Source organism: Sardina pilchardus, chromosome 21 (assembly GCF_963854185.1).
Source record: "Sardina pilchardus chromosome 21, fSarPil1.1, whole genome shotgun sequence".
NCBI lineage: Eukaryota > Metazoa > Chordata > Actinopteri > Clupeiformes > Clupeidae > Sardina > Sardina pilchardus.
This window is the reverse complement of record NC_085014.1, coordinates 19,321,073-19,345,974: the sequence shown is the minus strand read 5'-3', so window position 1 is coordinate 19,345,974 and position 24,902 is coordinate 19,321,073. Positions and strand designations below refer to the sequence as shown.

Below are 24,902 nucleotides of genomic sequence, written 5' to 3'. Positions count from 1 at the left end.
ACAGTTTAGGGTAAACTGCGACTGCTCAGAGGTGAAGCAATACTCTGACAGAAGTGGAAGAATAACGATGGCTTATTGTGCAGGAGCCGAATAAATTGACGAAAATGAATTCAATTAGTAAATATTCCAAATACATTTCTTGTGTATGCACAAGATTATTCATTTGCTGCCGAGTCAATAGTTTCTGAAGTATTGTCATGCTCGTGCCGCACTAGGCTAGCTTAATTTGGAGATGTTGATTGCATTATCTCGGCCACCACATGACTTCGCAATGGGCATAATTTGCCTCCTTCTATTCCCCTGCGAGCTCATTTTGAAATGTAAATTAGACGACCATGGGCCTTGGGCTGGCAGGAATAAAAGAGCCTTTTTCTTCTCTGTGGTTATAATTGTCTTCCATTTGCGTTTGTCCTCCTCTTTGCACCCTCCCCTTCATCCCCGCATTTGCCTCTCTCCATCACTCTCTCCATCTTCAAATGCATATCTGCATCAGGGCTCTCTTTCTCCTGGGCCCTGACCTTTGACCTCTCGCGCCCCGTCGTGTAGAAGGGGGCCAGTGTTGTGCGGCCAAGCTCACGAACCCCCCCCCCCCCCCCCCCCACTCCAAACTCGCGCGGTTGCCACAGTGGGCCATTCTGATGGAACATTCCAGAGTCGGCTCTGCCGCCGCGCCGCGCTCCTGCTGAGGTCTTGGCGAGGGCTCAGAGGAACGAGGCAGATCGGGTTTTTTTTTTTTTTTTTGCCGGATCCAGAGGTTGTTCTCGCCTGGCCGTCTCCCAGGTGACAGTGCTGAAGCTCACCGAGAACAACACGCTACGAGCCGAGGGCATTCAACTCATCTTCGTGGAACGCAAGAAAACAAACGAGCAAGGGACTGAGGAAGAAAAATAACCTATTCAGAGAGATCCGTGCGTGATCAAGACTAAACTTATTTACATATGGCAAGAGTAACGCCCTTAGAGGGGAGAAAAAAAAAGGCAGCTCAAGACAGAGGATCCTTGGAAGGCTGAATAATAAGGACCCTTCAGAGTTCCAAGGAGTAGGCACTGAGACCACTCGAGCACTACCATTACACTACAAGAACAGAATGATCTGACACATACTATCTAAAATGGAGGACTGAGTGAGCAGCAATTATATTGTAAGAGGGTCTCCAAGTCCCAGCAAACGATGGATCTGCAATTATGGGAATTGATGGCTTGTCAGGACATATGCTTGGACGAGACGAGTTTGACCACTGAAAGCATGTGTTCTGTGGCACGGAGGATAATCCTCATTCCCTATGCTTTATTGGACATCAACCAGCGAACCACTGATGATAAATTGCAGGGCTACGTAATAGATGGGACAGAGACAAGCAGTGCCAGGAAAAAGAGATTTTTTTTTTTTTAATGCAGGACATTGACAGAAAAACCCTAAGAGAACGTCATACATCCACAGCAAGCTCCTCTCCCGTCTCCACACAAACTGAGTGTTTGCGGCAGCAGAAACCGCGGAAGAACAGAACAGAACAGACCAGACCAGACCAGACTACCCCCCCCCCCCCCCCCCTTATGCTTGCCAGCGAGCACAACTGTTAAGTGTGAGACTGCAGAGGATCGGCCGTGCCTGGGGGTGCTTGTGTAACATGGTCAAGCCCACCTCAGACTAGTAAACTCTTCTCCTAACTCGGCTCCTACGCTGTACAGGTGAACTTATGCAGGTACCCTGGCAGAGTGCTGTAACAAAATATATGCTCGCTCTGGTCAGCGAGGAGGACACTGTTGGGGGGTCCTGTAGCTGATCATGAGGGCTGGGAGGGTGACAAACAAAAAGCATGATGAGCGGCGCCACAGATGCCATTCTCAGACCTGCGTTCACCCTTTAGATGACGCTTAAGATGGTCGAAGTTAGAGCCATACAAAGATGTATAGATTACTAAAAAAAGACTGCAGTGGACAGTGGGACTGTGTGTGTATCGTTTATGTGTGTTTTTTCTTTTTTTTTTAGGGGGGGGGGGGGTATGTGTGTGTGTGTGTGTATATGTGTGTGTGGGTTGTGGGGGGAATGCTGGGTGGTGGTGGGTGTGAGAGAATCTGACAACAATTTGCTGTACCGAACCAACTGCTCTGCAATTATGCTTGCGGCAAATGGAAGGTGCATTGATTACCTCAAAAAGGAGAAAAAAAAGAGTGCATACCCACTTGACTCCAGATGCATAGATGTGTTTCATACCAGCTTGTATTTAGAGAGCAGAATGGAGCTTCTGAGTGCATATTTGAGTATCTATCTGTAACGCTGAGAGTCACTGTGTCGAGAGAAAGGGGGAGGTCAAAGTTCACCTTCATATGCTAGAGAGCAACAGTGGGCCTCAACATGTTGAGTCGGGGAGTGTGTGTGTGTGTGTGTGTGTGTGTGTGTGTGTGTGTGCACGCGTACAGAGTCAGAGCAAACATCATCACTTTGAAGGTGCAATCTGTCAGTTTTTGAACTCGTCACCCACACACACACATCTGCCAATGAGACACTGACATTTTCACTAGTTTTTTTTTTCTCTCCTAATAATGTGAGCTGATCGCTTTTTCTCTTCTTTGTCGTCGCCTTCCTCCTCCTCCTCCTCCTCTCTGCTGTGCCCCGTGTGAAGGGTCTGCACTACGGATGGGTCGGGTTGGGCTGGGTGTGGGTGAGGGGTCACAGGTCGCAGGTCACACGTCCGTCATCTCGTCCTCTGTCTCACCCTCGGCCTCCCCCTCCTCCTCCTCGTCCGAGGTCACGTCCGCCTCGTCCAGCTGTGACACGCACTTGGCACACGAGCAGACGAACAAGTAGTTCTCCCTGAAAAGAGAGCGCCACCCGTCAACCCGCGGCCAGCTCTGCCGAGCACAATGAACAAAGGTGGCCACGCAATGCAACGCCACACCACAGCACACTGAGGCAGGCACTTGTTCAGGAGTGAAAGAGGGAACAGTTCGCTTGGAGATCTGATCTATGACTGCCAAGCCCCAACTCCACTCCAAAGCAATACTCATACACACACACATACTCTCTCTCTCTCACACACACACGCTCGCTTAGTCACTACCATATGCGTGTGTGCGTGCCTATCCATACACACACACACACACACACACACACACACACACACACGCGCACTTGGCGTCATTTCATTACATTTGTATTGGACAGCGGTGAGGAACACTAATTTGTTGCATGGGAGGCTCGCCACGCTCCAGTTAGCCTCCTTTGAATTACAGTGTAACAAAATCTTTTCAAGGTGAACTACACCTCCTCCCCAGCCCCCCTGCTCCAACACATACACACACACACACACACATTGAGGAATGGTGACTACAGCCCATACCTGCCACATATCAACACACGGGCCCAGATCAGGTTTCCCAGGGTGTGAATCAGCTTCCGCCCCTTCTGGCAGGTAACTAATCAATGGCACAGAGCTGAGGCCCTGGGGCACACTGCCCTCCTCAGCACCAGATGGGTCTGCCCGGGATGGAGCACTATTGATCCCACCACCCCACCCCAACCCCACAGCCCCTACACACACACACACACACATACCCCTGGGGCAGACACTCAGCTGAGCTTACACACACACAGCCATGTGCATTCTATGAGCAGAGGGTAAAAGGGCATTTACCAATATTACTGTATGTGTAAACTACACTGATGCACTGTCTGACAATGCAGAACAGTTTGGAGGAGGAGGAGGAGGAGGAGGAGAAGGAGAAGGAGAAGAAGGAGAAGAAGAAGAAGAAGAACGAGGGAGAGGAGGAGAAGGAGAAACATTGAAAGGAAGAGGGAGACAGAGAAGGAGAAGAAGTAGAAGAAGAAGGAGGAGGAGGTAGAAAGAAGACAAAAAAAAGCATGAACGCTGAAAAAAAACACGCAGGTCCTTTTCCTCACTTTTCCCAGGTCTACCCTGCGGGACAGGTGCTGTCTCGGTCTTACCTCAGGATCTTGTGGCGGCTGTGGCGACTACGGTCCCTCTGGCAGCAGTCCAGGTAACTGATGCAGATTTCCTGCGAAGAAAGGCAGAGGACGGAGCGCTCAGACGGAGGCAGATAGGAGGATTCATGGCACAGCTCACCTCCGGTGTGCGAGCGAATGATGGAGGCGCTAAGCTCGCACTGCAATCCCGGCTTAATGCATTTATGTGACAGAAATAACTATCCAGGCCGTTATGGGGGGGGGGGGGGGGGGGACGTTTCCCACAGACAGGCACATCTATCCGTACATGGATCGCCAGTCCGTGCCAGGAGCCTTCTTTATCGGTGTGTCTGGCTTGGTGATGTTACTAAATTAATGTGCGATGATAATTAAAAAAAAAACACAAAATTGTTCTGCTCACTTCGAGCTCCGTGTATAAGCGTGCTGTGAATTTTCAGACAAGGGCGGGCGGGGGGTGGTGCGGTATGGGGGGATGGGGGATTTCTGATTTCTGCTTAGCAATACTGCAGAACTTGGTCCCACTTCCTGGTTCCACGAGCGCAGAAGACAGATAGAAGCCTTTTCAATCTGACAGACGGGCCGCCAACAACTCAACCATCTCTCCTGTGGCAGCCCTGTAATTCTGACTGACAATGAGGATGATGTGTGTCTGTGTGTGACTGTGTCTGTGTGCGTGCGTGTGTGTGCGTGCGTGTGTGTGTGCGCATGTGTCTGTCTATGGTGTTCTCTGCTCCCGATCTTGGTTGAGGCGCAATCATCATTGGTCTCCTTGGTGATCAGGACTTCTGCTCTTACCTCTCCTGCACTGATGTCACTCAAGGCATTGAGATGAAGCAGGAAGTTGCTGTCGGGGAAAGTGACTTCAGAGTTGGGGATGCAGCTGTGGTTGCCTGAACAAAGCAAGACGATGGTTGCATCAGCCAAAGACCTCACACTCAACAGCAGTCTACACAAGATGGAAAGCCCAATCTGCAGTGCAGATTTAATGTGAATGGGCTTTGTCTTCTGAAAATCATATTGACGAAATTCAATTCGACAAACTACAGAGGTAAGTCATGTAGAAAGTTATTCCTACAAACTGGGGTACCGTTCTGTCTAACGGTGCATGTCAGCAGTGGACATGCTCAGTAATCTACCCCCTCAGGGATGGGGGCACAATTTCTAGACAGGCATATGAGTGAGAGTGTGTCTGTGTGTGATTGAGTGCATGTGTGTGTGAGTGTGTGCGTGTTTACGTGCATGCCTGTGTGTGTGTGGGTTTGAATGTGTGTGTGTGTGTGTGTGTGTGTGTGTGTGTGTGTGGGGCAAAGACTCACATGTGCTCTGAAGCAGGAACAGCCCAGAGCCCTCGCAGTTCAGGAAGTCGCCCGTCTCTGCGGAGAGAAAGGAAGCCGAATGAGGATCTGTGGGGTGGACGCTTCACCTGCTGTCGCCCAGAATCAATCAGAGGCGAAGCAGGTTTCATGTGCGGCGGGGAGAGCAAGAGGCCGAGTGCGGACAGGGGGGGACAGGGGGGGAGAGGTACGCTGCTGTCAGACTGGGTGGCTATGCGTGGGTGAGAGAATGTCAAAGCCCATTAGTTTTGGACCTGTCAGGGTCTACAAAAGAGAAGAAATGTCTGTATTTGTAGGGCTGTGTGAGAGTGAGTGTGTGTGTGTGTGTGTGTGTGTGTGTGTGTGTGTGTGTGTGTGTGCCTATGCGCAAAAAGTGATAGACAGACAGAGATGAGGGTATCAGTAAGAGTTAGAAAGAAGTCAGAGCAGAGAAACAGAGAGTTTCTTAGATGTTTCTATGTCTAGTAAGACGTGGTGACCTTTTTCTATGTCCTTGTATAACTGGTCAATAAAGGTGTCCAGCTGCTCCCTCTGGTGGCCAGGCAGCTCCAGTGCATCACAGGCGTGGACCCACTGACTCAGCGAGCTGGGGAGATCAGAGAAGCCAGACATATTTTCTGTCAACACTCCCAAATGCTCCAGACTGACATTTAAATCATATTTAAATAGTTATACGAATACAAACAAGTTTGATTTGAAATAAGACAGACATTTGACATGCTGGTTTATTTTATTATTACTTTTTACCTGGTTCCAATTCCCTGTCCATTGGTCCCGACGAGGGAGAACAGCGAGCGAAAGCCCTCTGAGGTAAACCACTGTTTGGAAATACATTTAAAAAGAGAGGAGAGTGATCTTATTTTTTAAAAATGCTTCTATTTTTAAACCTCTGACGAGTGTTTAAGTGATTCACGCCTCGGGGAACTGATGGAGGAAAGTGAAGTTGTCTTTAAAGGGACACTTCACCGATTAGCATTAAGCTTTGTATCTTTAGAAAACCAGTCATGGTCCCTCAGTTTGCCTTGAGATGGGAGAAATACGGATTTCAATGAAACCCATGAATAGGACTTCCTGCTTTCAATGATGTAAAATGATCATTTTTACATCATTGAAAGCAGGAAGTCCAACATTGAAATCTGTATTTCTCCCATCTCAAGGCAAACTGAGGGAATGATGCGCGACCATTCAAAAACATGACTGGTTTTTCTAAAGATACAAAGCTTAATGCTAATCGGTGAAGTGTCCCTTTAATAGCGGCGCAAGAGGAAAGTTAAAAAATAAGCAAATGTAATGAGCTAGCAGGTGTGCACGACGAGTTGTGTATGAGTCACACAGACCTGGTTTAGGCGGTCGTCGTAAAGTGCTGTCTTGAACAGGCTTCGAAGAAGAGTAAGCTGTCCCTGAAAGAGAATATTTGTCAGTTAAAATAAATGTCATGGGTATACAAACAAATTAATTTGTGTAAGTAAATCAAGCACAATGAAATACAAACGCGAGACTAATGGGAAGGTTAAACATGAGAAGCTCAGACGACACAATAAGGATTCAGATTTAAAAGTACCTGAAATTCTTCTCCAAGGAGTTTGTGAGCAATCTCTTCTTCCTCGTTGGCAGAACGACTACAGAACTGGGAAAAGAGCCTTTGCCAGCGGCCTTTCTCCTGAGCCTATACGACGCATTAACGAGAGAAACGTCAGCCCTTCTAAAACAACATCTACTGAAAAACACTTTCATCCATTTTCACTTATCCTTTAAAATACACTGTATATGTGAACAAATACAGTACATGTAAAATATATGTGAAAACATTGTGAGTTCAATGCATAAGGAACATATGGGATAAGGGATTTGCAAACGTTAGGAAAACAAACGTTATGCTCTATGGGTTAAAATGACTTTATAGACTAACAATGAACAGCAGTTTTGTTCAACCACTGCTTTGACCAAACCAGCCTGCGTGTTGTTTTCAGCAATAGATTAATTGTCTTATCTAACTTTTCCGTCGACCAAATTATCCATTAGGTGGGAAAAATAGTGCGAGAAATGCATCATATCCTTCCACCCTGACATTAGACTCTCAGAGAGGCAGCTATTTGTGGGTGTCCGGACCTCTTCAGTCAGCCTGAAATTGCACATGGCAAGTGCAAATTCATTAAGTCAACAGCCAACCCCATTTCCTGGAGTACGACATGTAAGGTGCTTAAGAGCAAATACACCCATCCTGCTCGGCCAATAATAGCGCACGAATGGAAGTCCTCCAATATTGCTTATGAGGCATGCGTTTACATAACAAGACCAAATACTGCTGAAAGGTCTGCTGTGAGCCCCTTAAGACTTGTAGCTTCAAACTAAACAGACAAGGCAAAGAAAGTATACATAAACATTAACTTCCGGTAAAAGAACTTTCAAAATCATCTAAAAATGTTGTACTAGCAGGAAAGGGTATAACGAGTATCTTCTTGATGGAATGTATAGACATAGCAAAAATATGTTCTTGGGTGTACACTGAACTCTAGATGCAGAGAGACAGGAAGATGTTAGTTACCTGTTTGACCACAGCCACCATCTTTGCCATTAGCATGATGCTGGAGGTCTCTGGGGGATAGTGGACACTCCTGAGGTCAAAGACAAAACAAATGGTTAGCCCTCCAGAAAGCAGGATAACTGCATAGTATCTCCTCAGTAACAACAAATGCCAACAAATGAGTGAAGTTTGAAACGTCAGCTTGAATAGAATATACGTATGGTATGCAATTGTAGACTCCAACTCAACAATTATTGAGGTTATTCTGATTTTTCTTTGTGTGTGTATGTCTCCCACTATTTTCCCGAGCTCATTTTCCAGGATGTGTTTCAGAGAAGATCTATCTGGTGTGACCATAGACATATATACAGTCTATGGGTGTGACAGACCGGGATCAACATGCCCCTCTTTGAGGTAAGCCATCTCGCTTCTTACACCATATACTACTGCCAGAGGAGAGAGCAGTCACCTCACCTGGCCTCAAACCCAGGTGTCAGTAGAAATAAGTAAGGCTGCTGTCAGAGCCAGGACAGGTGATTGCTTTTCCATCTGCTACACACATCAACGTTGCTCTCATCTCTGCCCACTTCCTCTCCTCACTCTTATCTGGTAGAGGAGATAAAACTTTCCTCCCATGCCTCCCTCCCTCTCCAATATCAAAAATGATGCAAGCATTTCCTGAGGATGAGACAGCCTATCTGAGATGAACAAGCAAACTGCATAAATATAGTAAATATACTGGAACGACGCGCTTCATAACAGCCTCTACCCTTCAGCAATCAGACTCCTGAAGATTTGCAACTCTATTAAGATTTGCAACCCCCCCCCCCCCACACACACACACACACACACATTAGAGTTTCTATTGTATTCTATTCTATTCTATTGCGAACCACATAAAGACTCTAACCCTAACATTTCTTCCTCTTCAAGTTGTCTATTAATCAATATTTTGTCAGATAGCCAAGGAGAAGCATGATTAGTAAATAGTTTAAGGACAATAAGGTGTGCTGTTACTTTTAACACAGTTTACAGTTAAAGGAAATAATTTTCCAGGACAATCCAAGATTTTACAACAGTTTCCTTTTCTGTAATTTCCCATGTTTCATTATAGAATTAGTCAACTGTTTATTAGGTTTTCTTGGACACGTAGGAACCCTGATACCTGTTTCAGCAATTGCATTCAATTCAGCAGCTACATTTTTAATCACAGTTCAGTCTCTGAAGATATGCAGAATGCACAGGAACAAAACTGCAGTCGCTGTTCAGCGCTTTGACAAAGAAACCGGACACCTTCTCGTCCACTTCCTGTTCAGGTTGCACCATCTCCTGGATCATTAATGCATCACTCACCTCCATGCATCCAGCAGTTTGTTGATGGGATGATCAGGATCTTCCTGGGAGGGCCCAAGACACAGGACCCTGTGGTACTGTTCCTGAGCAGCTTTTCTACACTCTGCACTGCAGTACTTCACCTGTAGAGGGAGACAGAGGCCCAGGACACCGAGAGCACATTTATATTCTGAACATTCTGTACCCCATGAAGGGAATGTCTATCTGTACCCACATGAATGGGAGTTTTTTTTGTCCAATCTTAGCATTTTGAACTTTGGGCCCCCTGCTCAAAAGCTTTAAATAGCTTATAATGGGGGACCCATTCCTACATAGCAAATGAACATTACTGAACACGAAGCGAACCAAATTGTATCTTTTGACTATGTATGAAATATGGATGAATGAATAAACTACAAACTGCAATTTCAATATGTGCTTAAAGTATTGCTATGATATCTGTTATGATTTGTGATGAGATCACCGCCATTACGGTCACTTCCCATCCTCTGGCTTCTCTAACAGAGAGCATCAATGTGTGGTAGCAGGTTATGTCTGTCCGAGGGGGAGATGGCGCTTGTGTGTGTGTGTGCGTGTTTCACCTGGCACTGCGGGCAGGCTTGGTGCAGCTCCGACCGCACCCTGCACAGCTCAGGGTGGGGCAGGCTGAGCCCAGGGAGCCCACTGAGTCTCCGTGCATTCTCCTCGGCCGTCTCCAAGGATCGCAGGCAGTACTCACAAGCTAAATACAGACAAGCATAGAAAGATGGAGATGAGAGAGAGGGAGTGTGTGTGTGTGTGTGTGTGTGTGTGTGTGAGAGAGAGGGAGAGAGAGAGAGAAGAGACAGACAGACTGAGAAGGGGCTGGTAGTACCATGTATTATGAGGGTACAGGAACTATTTGTGATGACAGTAAAAGCATGAAAGCATCTGTTTTCACCATAACAGGCAACTCACCTTTATATTTATATAACGCATTCCACAGGAACTGAGAGCAGATGAGTGGTCGCTCAATCAATATAGTGTCTCCTTTGCGGATGGCTTTCTTTGCAAATAATCCCTTTCCCTAAAAGGATCCCAATGAAATAAACTGGCAATGATGTTTCAGAACATACGATCAGTGACCAATTATTAGATTTCTACATTAGCTGCGTATGTGCGTTTTCTGCTTGAATGCAGAGAAGTACCGTTAGCGTATGCTCACATTGCTATCCATGATGATGTACTGTAACAATCATGTGTCTCTAATACTACGGAGCTGACAACACTGAACAGTACCAGACAAACCAAAGGAAATCAAATGAAATGCGCACAATTAAACTAATGCAGGCACGTCAAGCGTAGGCAAATTAACCAGACTTCAGCTAGCTTTAGCCAAAGCCATCATTCACTTCTAGTCTCAAGCCCAGTTGAGGGACCGGCTCTGATATGTAAACTATACACAAGTACACAATAATTAGCCGAATCCACTTAATGTGGCAAAGCTGCTTGATTGTAGATGCGCAGTTTACCTTTGTATTGTCAATGAACCGGACTTCTATTGCACTGCTAACTTTGCCGGGTTCCACGCAGAGAGAAAACATGTCATCCTGGGGGGCCGCCATGTTGGAATTTCTTTTTCAACCTTGACACCAGAATCAACCAATGGGACGTCTCGTATCTCTTCTTCTTCGTTTCAGGAGGACTCGCTCAACACACAGACACACGCTCACAGATACTACCAGCATCGGTGTGGTGGATGTTAAAGCAGGGATTTATGATTTGTTGTCTTTCAAGAAGTAAAGGCCAGTGCACGTAAATATGTTTCGATTTTCAATTTTATTTTGCATTACAGTATTATTTTCAGGCGTATTGTATTTGCATTGCAAATATCACCCAGTGCTTAAAAATTAGCAATACCAGCATTAACTATCAATACAACATACTGTATTTAAATATTAATAGATGATAGATTTTTGTTACAAAATGTTAATGACAATTATGCAATAATTATTTTACAGCGTTCTCAACAGATGCATATTGAACTCAAAGCATTTCACTTGCAAGCAATTAGCTGCACTTAAATTAATTGGTCATCAAAACACAATAAATAATGTCATAATTTAAGCTACATTTAATAAGAATATAAAGTAATAGTATGCAACAGATAAAAGCACATTGTCTGTACAAGGATGTTTTAGACCATGCAATGTTTTTACATATTATCATTGATTTTCCCCAAATCATTGTATAAATGAATAGAAATTAGTCCCAAAACAAGTAGGGAGAATGAAACCACTTAACAATGTCCATTCTCAAAACGCATGAATCTCTGTTAGGGTTACAGTACTTAATCGATATCAAAATAGAAGCAAGATTAGAGATATGCTTGTTCCCTTTTAGTTTGTTAGAGGTTTATTGTTAGACGATTATGTCAGTGCAATTAAGACCCTGGATTATAACTTATAGACAGCAGAGGTTTTCCATTAATATTGCTTTATGGCTACACACAACTCCTCTTTGTGAGCAATGTCCATAAGTGGCAGGCATACACTTTGCCAGTGGTTTGATTCACATTTGTGATTGGCTACACATCAGGTGCTGGCTGCCTTCATGTGCATTCCACTCGCTGCCTTCTCCTCTCCTCACAGTCCCTTGTTGTAGGTCACTACCTTGCAATCCGTCGCCATGGCAATCTCTGGCTCAAGGTGAGACACCTCAATCTGTGAAAAGTGGATTCTGATGAACAAACCTCCAGCCCTGAACACCTACTACACCCTTTTCAATCTTGACCATGACTCTACCACCACAACACCTGCTCTTTAAATCAGAAAGAAAAAAACACACTGGATATGAGAAATCCTGAAGCAGGACATGCATCGGCAGCAGCGACATGTAAGATCAACTATTCAGCAACCTCTCTCTGCTCCCCCCCCACACACACACACGCACACACACGCACGCACGCACGCACGCACGCACGCACGCACGCACGCACACACACACTGTTTCCCAGCTGCTGATCCCACTGGCTGGGAGGGCAGGCAGTACCTGAGACATCTGTGGGAACAGGCTGATAGCCAAAGGCAAGGACAGGCCGAACACAGCCAGACACACAAAGCTGTGGATGGGCAGCATCAGCCTGCGGTGAGCCTGGAGCAGTGGCAGCCTGTCAAAGGCAAACACACGCACAACCCTGAACAACTTTCTTTATTTTTCTACAGGTTTATATATATACACACACACACACACGCACACACGCACACACGCACACACGCACACACGCACACACGCACACACACACACACACACACACACACACACACACACACACACACACTGGGCTTTCCCAGTCCAGGGCAGAACAGAACTGGGTTACAGTGCCACTGCTAATTAGAGCCCAAATTGGAACGGTTCATATGAGATATTATATAAAGCCTGAGGCATTGGTTCCATGCTGTGGTTCACTCTGTGGACCTAACACACAGTGAGGCATGGGGCCTTCTGAAATATATCAGTAATCAATAAACACAGCATGAACCCTGTTTTCCTGGATCAGAATGATCAATAGCTGCTTGCTGGGCAAACTGCATGGACAGCTGATTCACATCAGGAGACAGTCATACTTTTCGAGGTAGGCCATTATCATTGGTGGGAGGACGAAGATTGGAAACGGTAGAACCACTCTTGTAAAGGCTGTCTCCATTATTGCCTGAGGAGAAATAAAAAAAATAGTGTTTTTTATAATTAATTCTTCCTCTGATACTGAGTAAATAAAATGTTAGCAATGGGTTATAAGCAATCCTTCACAGACGTGTTTGGCAGCGATCCGGGACGAACCCACGACGTTCCCATTGTTGTCCAGCACGTCGATCCCCTCCGAGAGCTCGTTATGCCTCATCAGTCCCACGTTACAGATGTTGGCGCTGGCTGAGGAGGCATGAGGAGCTGGGTTAATTACTGTGGCATCACAGTGTCCTTCAAGAAGAGTAGCTGTGTGCACATCCCACCTTGCAGGTGCAGGACAAATGGAGAGTAGCTTCAATAAAAGGAATATTATGCCCGCTACACTGATGTTTGCTCCCGTTTAATGTTAAAAACAAGCAACGTTTCGACCCTATTGGGTCTTCAACAGTCCTTTGGGTCGTTTTTGCCTGATGAAGACCCAGTAGGGTCGAAATGTTGCTTGTTTTTAACATTAAACAGGAGCAAATATCAGTGTTGCGGACATTATATTCCTTTAATCACAGTGTCCTTCCCGCACTAAACATGGTCAGCATGTGTGTTTTGGCAAAGACCACCGTCAATATTATGCCTTGTGAGATCTGACAATAGGAATACATGATGACCCGACAGAGACCAAGGCAGTGTTGATAATAAATGGATCACATTACATACAGTACAACCCACAGAGCAGATACGTTAAATGCACGTCTTAGGATTTTACAAGTAGGATTTTACTTGGAAAAAGCCATAATCATATGCATGTTCGGCCATCTCTCTAAGTCGACTTTGTGTGATGAAATACTAGCTTGGAAAGTAATACATCAGGCAGACTCATGGCTGTGAATTAATGAAGCAGATGAAATTACATGTTTGCAGTTCACACTTAATATGTGCCATTAAAACAATGTTTAAGTATCTGAAGGATAATGATGGATAATATAGCCTGTAGTTTGGAAAATGTAATTCATATGTCAGTGGGGATGATTTAGTGCCTGCCACAGCCATATTTCCAGTGTTGAAATCTGCATATCATGAGTCAGCGTTAATAAATCAATGATATCACTGTTTTGATTGCATTGAAATAATTTTCAACACTGCAATTTCCCTGTCAGATACGGTGTGGTGGCACACATTTACAGTACATCATATTTCTCTGCCGATACTACAAAACACTGTTTCTTGAAGAATAATGAATCATCAAAAACAACACAAGACACTCTCTATTAAAGTAAAGCCACAATGTGCAACTAAAACAAATGTTGGATATACTGTATGCCTGTCTATACTTTGCATATCACATTGCACTTCTGGGTAGACATAAACTGGATTTCGTTGTCTTTGTACTTTGTGCTCTGCATAACGGCAATAAAGTTGAATCTAATCTAAAATAATCTAATCTAATTCAGCCTGATAAATGTTTTACAAAACAAATAAAAATGCTAAGCAGGATGATGATTTTGGCTAGCCTGGCTAGCGCCTACCACTCAAATGAGACGTGGTCTGGCAACCAGACGTTAATTTTCTTGTATTTGAAAAAAATGCTCAGATCCGTTCATTGGTCACCACGGATGTCTATCAAATGCGCCTGTGCATACATGGTGATATATGATAATGAGCTTTATTGGCTGGCCCAACACTAACAGAAAAACACTGCCTCAAAAGGCTATTTTGTAGGCTAGTTGAAAGTTTTAAATGTGCAAAAACAAACTAGCCTACATTTGTAGGATATACAATGTAAAGTATAGTCACAACAATGGTAAACCAAAAATAATAAAAAATAAAACCTAATTGCACAAAATGAGACATTTTTAAAGTTGAAAAGTTGTCCAATGGCTGATACTTTTCAGTCCTCCTAAACTGCCTGCTTTGCATTGTTCTCAACCGAGATGAAAACATGGAAATTACGTTTCAATTCGTCAGTGAACTTGCACTTGCGTTTCGGCATGGCTGAAGATGCCGGATAGTTTTGCGCGTTGCCAGTGGTAAACAAGGAAGTGTGCGCTGATGAGGTGAATAACCAATTAAATGTTTAGGCTGAGAATATTGACCAATGACGGTAGCTCTAAGGTCAGGCTCTACACTTCAATGCAAAGCGAACTGTAGGGGAAGGGCGTGATTACTATAATGAAAGAGAGAGCGATGCAAATTCGGTGAAAACACGTTAGGCTAGAATAAAAAAATCCCGGACGATTCTGAAATTCCGCCCAGACACATTTTTAGGTTTCAAAAAGAGGACATGTCCGGGAAAAAGAGGACGTCTGGTCACCCTAGTGATTGGTCCCCTATCTCAGTCAAAAATTAGGGCGTTAGCTTCCAGACTGCCTTAGCAGCGTGAATTAAATCACCACGCAAGGCAGGATGGGAACACCCAGGCTAGATTTTGCCTTAGTTACACAGGAAATGCAGCTGAGTGCAAGATAAAACATACCAACAGCAGGAAAGGGGACGAATCTCTGAATAATGACACGAGTTGCCGGACTGAATTTGCTGGATTTCTGGATCAGTATGTTAAGCCCCACCTTTATAGGAACAGGTAACATAACAAGTACACACACACACACACAGACACAGACACACACACAAAGAGAGACACAGTTTTAGACAGCACATGTGTACAATCATATTATATACAGCAGGGGACACTGTGGTGCCTTTTTGTCTGATTGTACATAGCGGTTAGGTGGAACTCACTGCAATTGAGACAGCGCTACCGACAGCTCCAGCGTAGCCTTGCAGAAACTTGGAAGTTGGTGTGGGCTGAGAGAAAGTGTAAGAATTATTAGGATTTCAAGAAGTGCAATGACAGGAAAATAGAAGACAAGTTACATTCATACAAGTTACATTTACGCTACATTTGCATCTATTAATTTAGCAGACTCTTTAATCCGAAGCGACCGACAAAATGAGGATTAATGCCACCTTCACGTGCTATCGGGAAGAAGATACTTCCCATTTGTGAATTTGAAACTTTGAGTGCTTTTGTGGTTGGAGCGAGAGAAAAAATGTCAGCCACACAGTTCATTCTACCTGCTACGTTGGTAAAACAGTTAATATAACTGTTTATAAAGGCATTATTTACCATACTCTCCACCATGGTGAAATGCCAAACATGTCAAATATATCTCGTCTTGGAAGTTGGGACCTCAGGCATCAAAAGTATTTCCCAATTTCCCATTCAAAATTATGACCTGAATAGGAATTCATGTGCATTTTGCATGTCGGACCACTCATATTTACCATAATTCCGATAGCACGTGAAGGCAGCATAATATTCAAGCTACATTGCAAATGATACTTTTAAGGTAACAATAAATACTACTTTACAAACACCACAAGACTAACAGAGCATGAGAGCAAGTAAGTAGTCAAAGTATCTACAGTATCTATCTATCTATCTATCTATCCATCTATCTATCTATCTATTCATCTATCTATCTATCTATGATTGAGCAACAGATCCCGATGATATTTCCTTGGAGGAATGCAGTGGTCAAGGGGTACCATCAGCCTTTATGAGAGCCTTTAACTAAGTGGGAGCAGACCCTGCAATCACTTCGTAGGCAAGCATTAGCGCCTTGAATTTGATGCAGGCGGCTGGCCGGTAGAGCTCAGTGAACAGTGGGGTAACACGGCCTTTTTGGTTGATTGAAAACCAAACGCGCTGACCGTCGCATTCTAGACCATCTGTTACAGCTTGTGCTGTAAAATTGCACTACAAATAAAGGTACACTCTAGTGGAAACTTAAAAAAATGTCCACGTCGTCAGGGGGTTGTAATGCCATATGCTAAGCAGACCCCTTTGCCCTGAGGACAGAGGGTTGATCATTCATATGGAATTAAAAAATCTGCCGCCCCTCCATTGAAACCACAGCTGTTTACATTTCTCAAGCTAATAGGATGACCTCGAAAAACACAGAGTACATAAGATATTACCTTTGTGGCATTGCGGTTTGCATAGTTCACACAGGCATTATGACTCTGATTGAACCACTGCAGGAAAAAAAAAATAGGTTATTAGAGTAGCACCTACATAGTAGTACTCAAGGGACATGTCTTAATAAACCGCATCCATGAATGACAATGTCATACCAAAAGAAAATTGTTTTTTCTCCTGTCTCCCAAACCCATCCAGAAATACCCCTCCCCCCACCATAACATTCATAAAATAGTAAGACAGCCCATGTTAATGATATTACTAAATAATATGTTAGCAATTTAAAAACAAATTCATTCATTACCTTCCAACTGCAGTTGAAGTGCAATTTCTATAAAATGTCTGTGTGGTTATCTATTAATCTTTGGTGTGACAATGATTGTCTTCATTCCTTACCTGCCAAAAAACAGTTGTAGCCAGCGTTTGATTAGGAAGGAGAAGGCCCACAACCTAAAACAGGTGGAATAGACAACAGCCAGTTAATTAGAAACTACTAATTATGCACAGTCATATGGAAATGAACCTCATAACCAACCCTAGAGGTACAGCATTGTTAAAATTCAGCTATGTTTGAATTCAAAGCCTTTGCAGTGACCTACAAAAGGAGCGATGATTAAAAACTTGACACCTAATGAACCTGCCATAAATAGCTCTTGTTCGGAGCTTCATTATCATTCATTATTTTGAAAAATCAACAATCTCTAACACCAATGAATGGTGTTTGTCTCTATCTCACTTCTGAGGTCTTAATCGTTCTCATAATTCTTTACCAGTGAAATAAATGGTCCCCCATTACTTGGCAAGTCCACCCACAGACTACAGATCAGCAACTATGCTCTGTTTAACTACAAACTATCTGTTGACTGTTAACTACAATCTATGGTTAATCTTAGGGGTTGGATCTTGTTAAGGGGATGTTAAATCATTATTCAACAACAATTTCACATACTGAACTTTACCCTAACAGCATTTCTTCCCTACACTCACGTGTATCGACAGTATTTGGTAACACTTTACTTTGTATAGTACGCCCATCTGTTAAGGCTCTCACAACGACTAATCTGATATCACTCTGTCAAGCAGCTGTGAACTTACTATTGGTGTTCCAAATGGGACATAGCCTGCCAAAAGCAAACAAACTCAATTACAAGACTGAAACTTGACAAGAACAGCAACCATTTAAACACAAACATCTGCATCAAAACACAAAAAATAAAACAATGTGTTTTTCTTCATGCATTACATACTATCCACACCAAATAAGCATAGAATACATGTGAAATGACTGAATAACTCAGTATAGCCATGCGTGCAGATGTAATGACAGTGTTAGAAAGCAATACCTGACATGCGAAAAGGCATAAAGATCTTTTCCCCTGTATCAGGATGAATGATAGCCTGCATTCAGACAGATGACAACCTCAGTGGTAGCATGGCTAGTACTGTCAAATGTGCACCGATTTGACAGTGTCAGTGTGCTTTTGTCTTTCAAAGGGCAACATGTGTCTGTGCCTTTTGAGGGACGACAAAGGCATCCTTCAGCATGTTTATAGCAGGTTTATCAAGTGCGATAATATGCTGAGGAGACAACACTGTTAAATGGAATGTTTCCACAAGAAAAAACACCTTGACAATACCTCAATAAGTCTAACTTTTCTTTACACAAAAAAATATCATTTAGATATGAGAGCAAACTTTTTTTGGAAAGATACATTTCAGCTTCAGTGATTTTTTTGCAAAAGAGAAAACATATTTGGAAAGGCCTTACCTGTTTGACTTTTTGTGCTTCCCAAAGCTTTGAACAAAGAAATAATCCGTAAGAATCTTTTGAAATATTGATATGATTTCATGATGGGTAAAACAAACAAAAAATAGTCACATTCACCAAACTCATTGCAAAATATTCTTGCCACAGAGGCTTTGCTTACTCTACTGTAAATGTCAAGGACACCACAACTGTAACATGACCAATGGCCTTCAAATTATATAACTCTTCCCCTCTCTCCCAATCGATGCAACTGAACTGACGTGACCTTTATCTTTTATGTTTTGTTCTCTTTTATTTATACTTTTTCTTTTTGTATTTTAATGCACAGGATAGTGTTGTTGTGATGATACAGTACTCAAATTTCCTTTGGGACTCTCATCTTTCTATCTTCTTGTATCTTTCATGTGTAGCCTACCTGTGAGTCAGTTATTCCTGGGGAAAGTTTACCATTCCTATAATCATCCAGTAGCTTCACACAGTCATTTAATCGACTCTGAAAAAAGGGAGAAATAAGGAGATATTAGCATGGGAGAAATAAAGAGATATTAGTCTACATGTGGCTCCCATCAAAAGCAGAGGGCTTTTCACGCAGGGGGTCCTTTGAACAATGGCAACCACTGGGCAAGCTTTGTTGTGAGTTCAATTTGTTTTCATTCCAACTAATTTCACTTAACAGCAGTCACTGCACCAACAGCTAAATTTTTTATGATATAATTAATGACCGTACATGGGTATTTCCGAGGAACAATTAAGCCAAGAGGAGACCTCCTTACCTCAGACACAAAGAGTGTGCTGGGATCGATGATGTCAATGAAATGCTTCAGCCTCCCCAGAAATGTGCTCTATGGAACAAAACATTAACAATGATAGTCAATAACATACATCATATGACAAGCTGGATGATAAACCACCTATAAATGACTGAAAGTAGGGACTGAATTTGAAAGCCATTTCATGACATAAAACATTTACATCTCCTTTACATTGTTGTCTATTCTCTTTCTATTGTTTTGCATCTGTCAGCATGAAACTTATAGCAGGGGTTTTCAAAGTGGGTGCTGTGACGCATGCTTAGGGGTGCCGCGTAATGGTCCAAGGCTTGATCATTTAATGACATTTTTAAAAAGCCGTAGGCCTAATATCAATTTCAAAATGTATTTTAATTGCAATTATACCAAATTAAGTTGTATTTGCAGCACAAACAACAAAAGGCTACACTGCTAGGCTTTACTGTTGATTCAGGGTGTAACCAGAGAGGGTTAAAGCGGAGCTTAATCAAGGATCTTTGGTGTAACGTCAACAACAGTTAGTTTGTTCGTTATTCTGTATTGACAAAAGGCGGAGTGCAGGTAGGCTACACGCAATGGTTATACTGTTTACAGCTCTTCAAGTCACTGTAAAATGTCATTTTTGGTACATAGCTAATTTGGATACACTTAAGGCGTGGGTGCTTGTGTTTCTTTACGAATCCGCCGGTCATTTTTTCTATAGAAATTAATATCAAGTGGCACACGTAAGAAGGTAATAATAAGCCTACAGGACGGGCAGTGGTTTTACTAGCCTGCAAAAAATGGTTGAAGTAATGCTAGGGCCAAACGCTGCAAAATAAATGGAAAAACTCCAGTGGCCTTTGCCAGATCGTTAACGTGAGATACGTGGATGACGACAAATTTACAGAGAGTTTTATTTGGCGAAGAACTGGACAACCATGCTACCTACTGGAGATGAGATGTTCAGGGTGACAGACTTGTACTAGAGGAACCATGATTTTAGCTGGGATATTTGCGTAGGTGTTTGATGCGTTGACAGTGTTTGCGTAGGTGTTTGACGTGTTGACGGTGTTTGCGTAGGCATTTGACGGGGCGGCCTCTGACGGGTTGGGTCAAATGCGACTTAGCCAAAGCCAAGCAGAAGAATCCTACTATAGTAGCAATGCATTGCATGTTGCATCAGGAGGCTCTTACTGCGAAAACAATGCCTCCAGACCTTGTTTTTAATCAAGTCGTAAAAACAGTTCATTACCATATCACAAGGTAAAAAAAAAATGCATGAAGTACAAATATGGATAAAGGAGGTTGAGAGTAAAAAGGAAAAAGTAGGGATGCCATGGATGGAGAGATATATGTTCAGGGGTGCCGAGAGCCTGACAAGTTTGGGAACCACTGACTTAAAAAGACCATTGTTTTTGCACTAAGGTGCACAATATGAGCTTGCAAACCAGCTACACCCATTAGCCTAAGTATAATTGAGACACTGGATAACTGAGGTATCCTACAGGCCCTCTCTGTGGATGTGTCCGTCCGGAGAGAACACTCGGATGTGAGGACGCCTCTATATCTCCATTCCAATTAGTCCCTCTCACTTTGGTATGGCCTTTGCTCCTCAGCGTCGCCCCCCTCCTGCTCCGTCTGTGTGCCCGTGCCAACTGGCATGGGTGCCAAGAGTTAGAGAGACCCAGTGGACGACGGATGCCAAGAGTTTGTTTGTTGGCAAATGCAAGGGACCAAACATGGCAGCTTCAGTCAACTCCCTCTCTCTCGTTCCCTTTCTCTTTCTCTCTTGGAGCAATTCTTCCTCTGTGAAATTAGGCCACTCGGCTATAGAGCGAGATGAATTTCCCTCCAAAGGTATCTATGACGGCAACTCCTCTGCCTTTTGTTCACCTTCCAGTAGATTCATTTTTTTGTGGGTTCCTCACTGCTCGTGTGTGTTATTTTTAAACAGTTAGCAAGCGACACAGCACAGTGGAGCATCTCAGCTTCTCTGCTGGAATGTGTGATCTGTGAGTGTGTGAGTGTGTTTGTGTGTGTGAGAGAGAGAGAGGGAGAGAGAGAGAGAGAGAGAGAGCAGGGAGCAGATGCAAGAGAAGCCTTTAATTATGCATGTGTTTCAGATCCCTCGAGACTTCGCAACACAGCAAGCAAGCAAGCAGTGATGCATCTGTGCAATGAGAAATACACCCCCATTCAAGGACTGAGAAGATTTCACTGTCTAATAGAAAGATGGGTCCCAATATGCCCAAATTATGCCAACCTAAAACAGTATAATTCATCAGAGGGGAACACTATTGTGTACTGTTTTCATGATCCATCAAGATTTGTGAGTTATGACATCCTACGTTACACAGCTACTTTATCATATCCGCTAGTTTTCTGAAATTTGAATCAACAACAGATTTTCAAGTGTGTACTAGATTCTGTATTTTTTTTTAGCTGTGAAAGAGAACAACCTTGCATAAATGCTGGCACAGCTGTATTGTAGCGGTCAATGAATATTTATGATGACACCCTTTGTCCTTCTCATGCTCCTGCACATACAAATCCCATGGTTAGTGGGAGTGTGGAGAGCTAGGGTGATATACTGACCAGCAGAAGCATCACCCATTGAGGTAATGATTAATTCACAAAGGTATTAGGAGTAATTCTAGACATGGTGGATGATGATGATGGTGATAGGCCTGTCCCGATAAACGACAACATGGCACTTTCAAAGAGTCTAATGTAATGCTGATATAGCACTCACTCGATGTGTGATAATATAGGCGTATTGTGATCCCAGCTACTGTTATGTAGCCTATCTCATCAAATGACGGGGGGAATTTGACGTGCCCGTGACAGACAGCGTCGCAATTTGCTTTTCTAATTATAGAAGAGTCCAATAGACAGTGGCGTTTCCATGGAGTCATTTGGCAATGGTAACCTATTAGAACAAAGTACAGTCGGCAAGCTTATATATTTAAAGAAGATCTGAACGATATGGACAGCGGGCCCATTAATCTTACATGCTTTACAGAACTGACCCAGATTTCCGAACGTTCTAAAAGTGAAGCACAAAAAATGAAAAGAAACATAAAACAATGCAATAGCATTTTTGCAAGCAATATCAAGGCAGATTCTGAGATGGCTGTCCTGCTGTTGGGGACGTTTAAGTTCTGCTACACCCTGTATCCTGAAATGACAAAATATATTCTTGCAATCTTGATAGCATTCATTTTAAGTGCCAGTAGGCAATTTTCTGTGCACAATTACGCAAACAAAATTCTTTATTTTTCTCATCCCAAATGAATTGGAAAGCTATGTAATTAGTCTTAGTACATCAACTACTTTCTGAATTTAATTCACCTAAAATATTATAGGTTATCAACTTGATCAAATAGCTTCGAGTTATCTCATTCCAATCAAACAATTACCATATTAGCTTGATGACATTCACAACGATGGTTATCAAAATACAGTAGAGGTTACACGTTTGATGTGCCAGACACATTACGCAAGGAGCGGTGGACTATTTGCAACTTTCAATCGGCAGTTGCGAACAGCAGGCATCATAACACCTCAAACCTATCTGCAAAAAAAATAAATGTTGTTGATCTGTACCCGAGGAAACAATGCACTTTGCATACATAAGAAACTCCTCAGAGCTTTGTTACCTGATCATATCGAGGTCTTCCCAACTGAAAAGGCGGACAAGCTGCAGGTTCCGCCATGGCAGCGACGACGAACTGTTTTTAGATAATGATGGGTATCATGAAACGAAAATTTGAAGATTGAACTCCTGTGGCAAACAGAGCACGAGATCGCTGAGACTCTTGGGAAGTGTAGTGTTCGTTTCCATCCACCATGTCCACATGGGGCCCACGCTTGGGTTTGAGGTGGGTAACGGGACTTAACTGTAGGCGGTGGTCTGAGCGTGTATTGTGTGTGCGGTTGAATGTGAGCCAATTTCAGGAGACTGCCCACCTCCCATTCGTCCCGTTATAGGACAGTATAGCTGAAGAACGCTAGAGGGCGCATGTCAGGGCTCGACATTAACGGAAGCCCAGTAGCCCCGGGCAACCAAATTATGACAAGTGGCAACCAATTCCTCACTCCTGGTTGCCCCTGTGGCAACCACAGCATTGCCCCATTTTTCCTGTGGTTTGATTATTATTTTTCATTGTTTGGTATAATTATCAGTACATAGGCTATACATTTCAGCATTTCCCACATGTGGTGGGCAACGTAAACTTAATTTTCTGACTCGGGATGGCCCGGCAAATCAACGCAGCTAATAGTAAACAAATTAAACTTTTTTCAAGTAGGCATAAAGATTAGTGTTGCACGGTTCACCGATACTACAAACTAAAAATGTCACAATGGCTAATGTTAGCCTACTTTACGGTACTTTTAAGAATAAAGTAGCCTAACATGCGTGTGCGCAAGGCACCCCCTCCTCTAGAAGCTAGCCTGTGGCTGTGCGTCTTTTTTCCCCCTCACACACGTATGCGCAGCAGTGCCATAAACAGCGAAACATGGCTGCTAGTTTAAGTGATGCTATTGTAACACATAATAATAGGCTAATATCAAGTTGATATGCTCTCTTGCATCTCTCAAATTTGTGTTGCTAACATGTCTAGGCTATGGGATTTAGGCAATTTTGGGTTCATTTAGAAAGCTACGCAACCTTGGCAAACTTTTACATCTGGAGAGAGCTCCTGCCATGCCGCTATCAGGTCATGTCATTCGTAGTGGTCACTGAAATCATTAATGAACATTAGAAGACACTTATCTCTTCTATGATCCCAAAAAGATTGTCTTCGACTTGTTATATTTTCGAAAATGTATTTAATCTAATGATACAGAAAACAATGAATTGCACCTCTGATTGCATCCGTATGCGTTATGCGCAACTAGACTGTGTTAGCTAATTACTCTCCCCACGTATTTCTTAAAGTGACAGGCACTCAATTACACCTACTGTACACACAACCAATGTGCACTCAATTAGCCCTACACACCACATTAAACATACTGTAGTGTGTATCCAAGACATTAAAGTCTTAGTGCAAAGTTTTAGTGCACAGAGAAAAACAACAGGCCTTTTATAATGGGGCAACCATTTTTTTGTATTTGGCAACCAAAACCTCATGCCTGGTTGCCCAGTTGGCAACCACTTTTAAAAGCTAATGTTGAGCCCTGGCGCATGTGCTCAATGAGAGGTGACTGAAGTTGCTTGCAGGGGCTGCCGGATGGGGAGTGGGTCAGGTTGAGTCATTTAGATCCACCAAAATTATGAGGGTGACAGACAGTGAGTAATATATGCCCATAAGACCATTCCGTGACAAATACTATTTTGAAGTCCAATCATGGAGCACATGTCTACGTACCTTCAGTAAAACTTCACATTCTTTCCCAAGATAATACACTCTTTAACAAAGGGGTTCTTGGCTTCTGCAATTTCCCCTTGTGAATGAATAAAGTATATCTAAGAATCCTTAGTACGGTGTACATTTTAGGTACCTTGGGTTCCTTTGATGAACCATTCAAAATGGTCTAAAGAACCATTTTTGATTATAAAGCACTTTTTTTAAGAGTGTAAATG

General features: G+C 43.2%; 2 protein-coding genes across 2 annotated transcripts; both read right to left on the bottom strand.

Annotated features, from left to right (window-relative positions):
* Positions 1 to 616: 616 nt before the first annotated feature.
* On the bottom strand, positions 617 to 10,739 carry smyd5 (SMYD family member 5). The gene is made up of 13 exons (XM_062524794.1): positions 10,647 to 10,739; positions 10,093 to 10,201; positions 9,738 to 9,877; positions 9,157 to 9,278; positions 7,825 to 7,894; positions 6,841 to 6,945; positions 6,617 to 6,679; positions 6,027 to 6,097; positions 5,759 to 5,865; positions 5,262 to 5,318; positions 4,741 to 4,835; positions 3,946 to 4,016; positions 617 to 2,814 (listed from the first exon to the last, which is right to left on the bottom strand). The coding sequence occupies exons 1-13, from the start codon at positions 10,737 to 10,739 to the stop codon at positions 2,685 to 2,687; spliced, it is 1,233 nt and encodes a 410-aa protein (XP_062380778.1). The 3' UTR covers positions 617 to 2,684.
* Positions 10,740 to 10,940: 201 nt separating this feature from the next.
* On the bottom strand, positions 10,941 to 23,170 carry LOC134069093 (sideroflexin-5-like). The gene is made up of 14 exons (XM_062524949.1): positions 22,972 to 23,170; positions 19,316 to 19,384; positions 18,958 to 19,035; positions 18,543 to 18,569; positions 18,118 to 18,172; positions 17,870 to 17,895; positions 17,171 to 17,224; positions 16,774 to 16,830; positions 15,532 to 15,597; positions 15,269 to 15,359; positions 12,929 to 13,044; positions 12,741 to 12,826; positions 12,166 to 12,283; positions 10,941 to 11,837 (listed from the first exon to the last, which is right to left on the bottom strand). The coding sequence occupies exons 1-14, from the start codon at positions 23,026 to 23,028 to the stop codon at positions 11,760 to 11,762; spliced, it is 978 nt and encodes a 325-aa protein (XP_062380933.1). The 5' UTR covers positions 23,029 to 23,170; the 3' UTR covers positions 10,941 to 11,759.
* Positions 23,171 to 24,902: the final 1,732 nt, after the last annotated feature.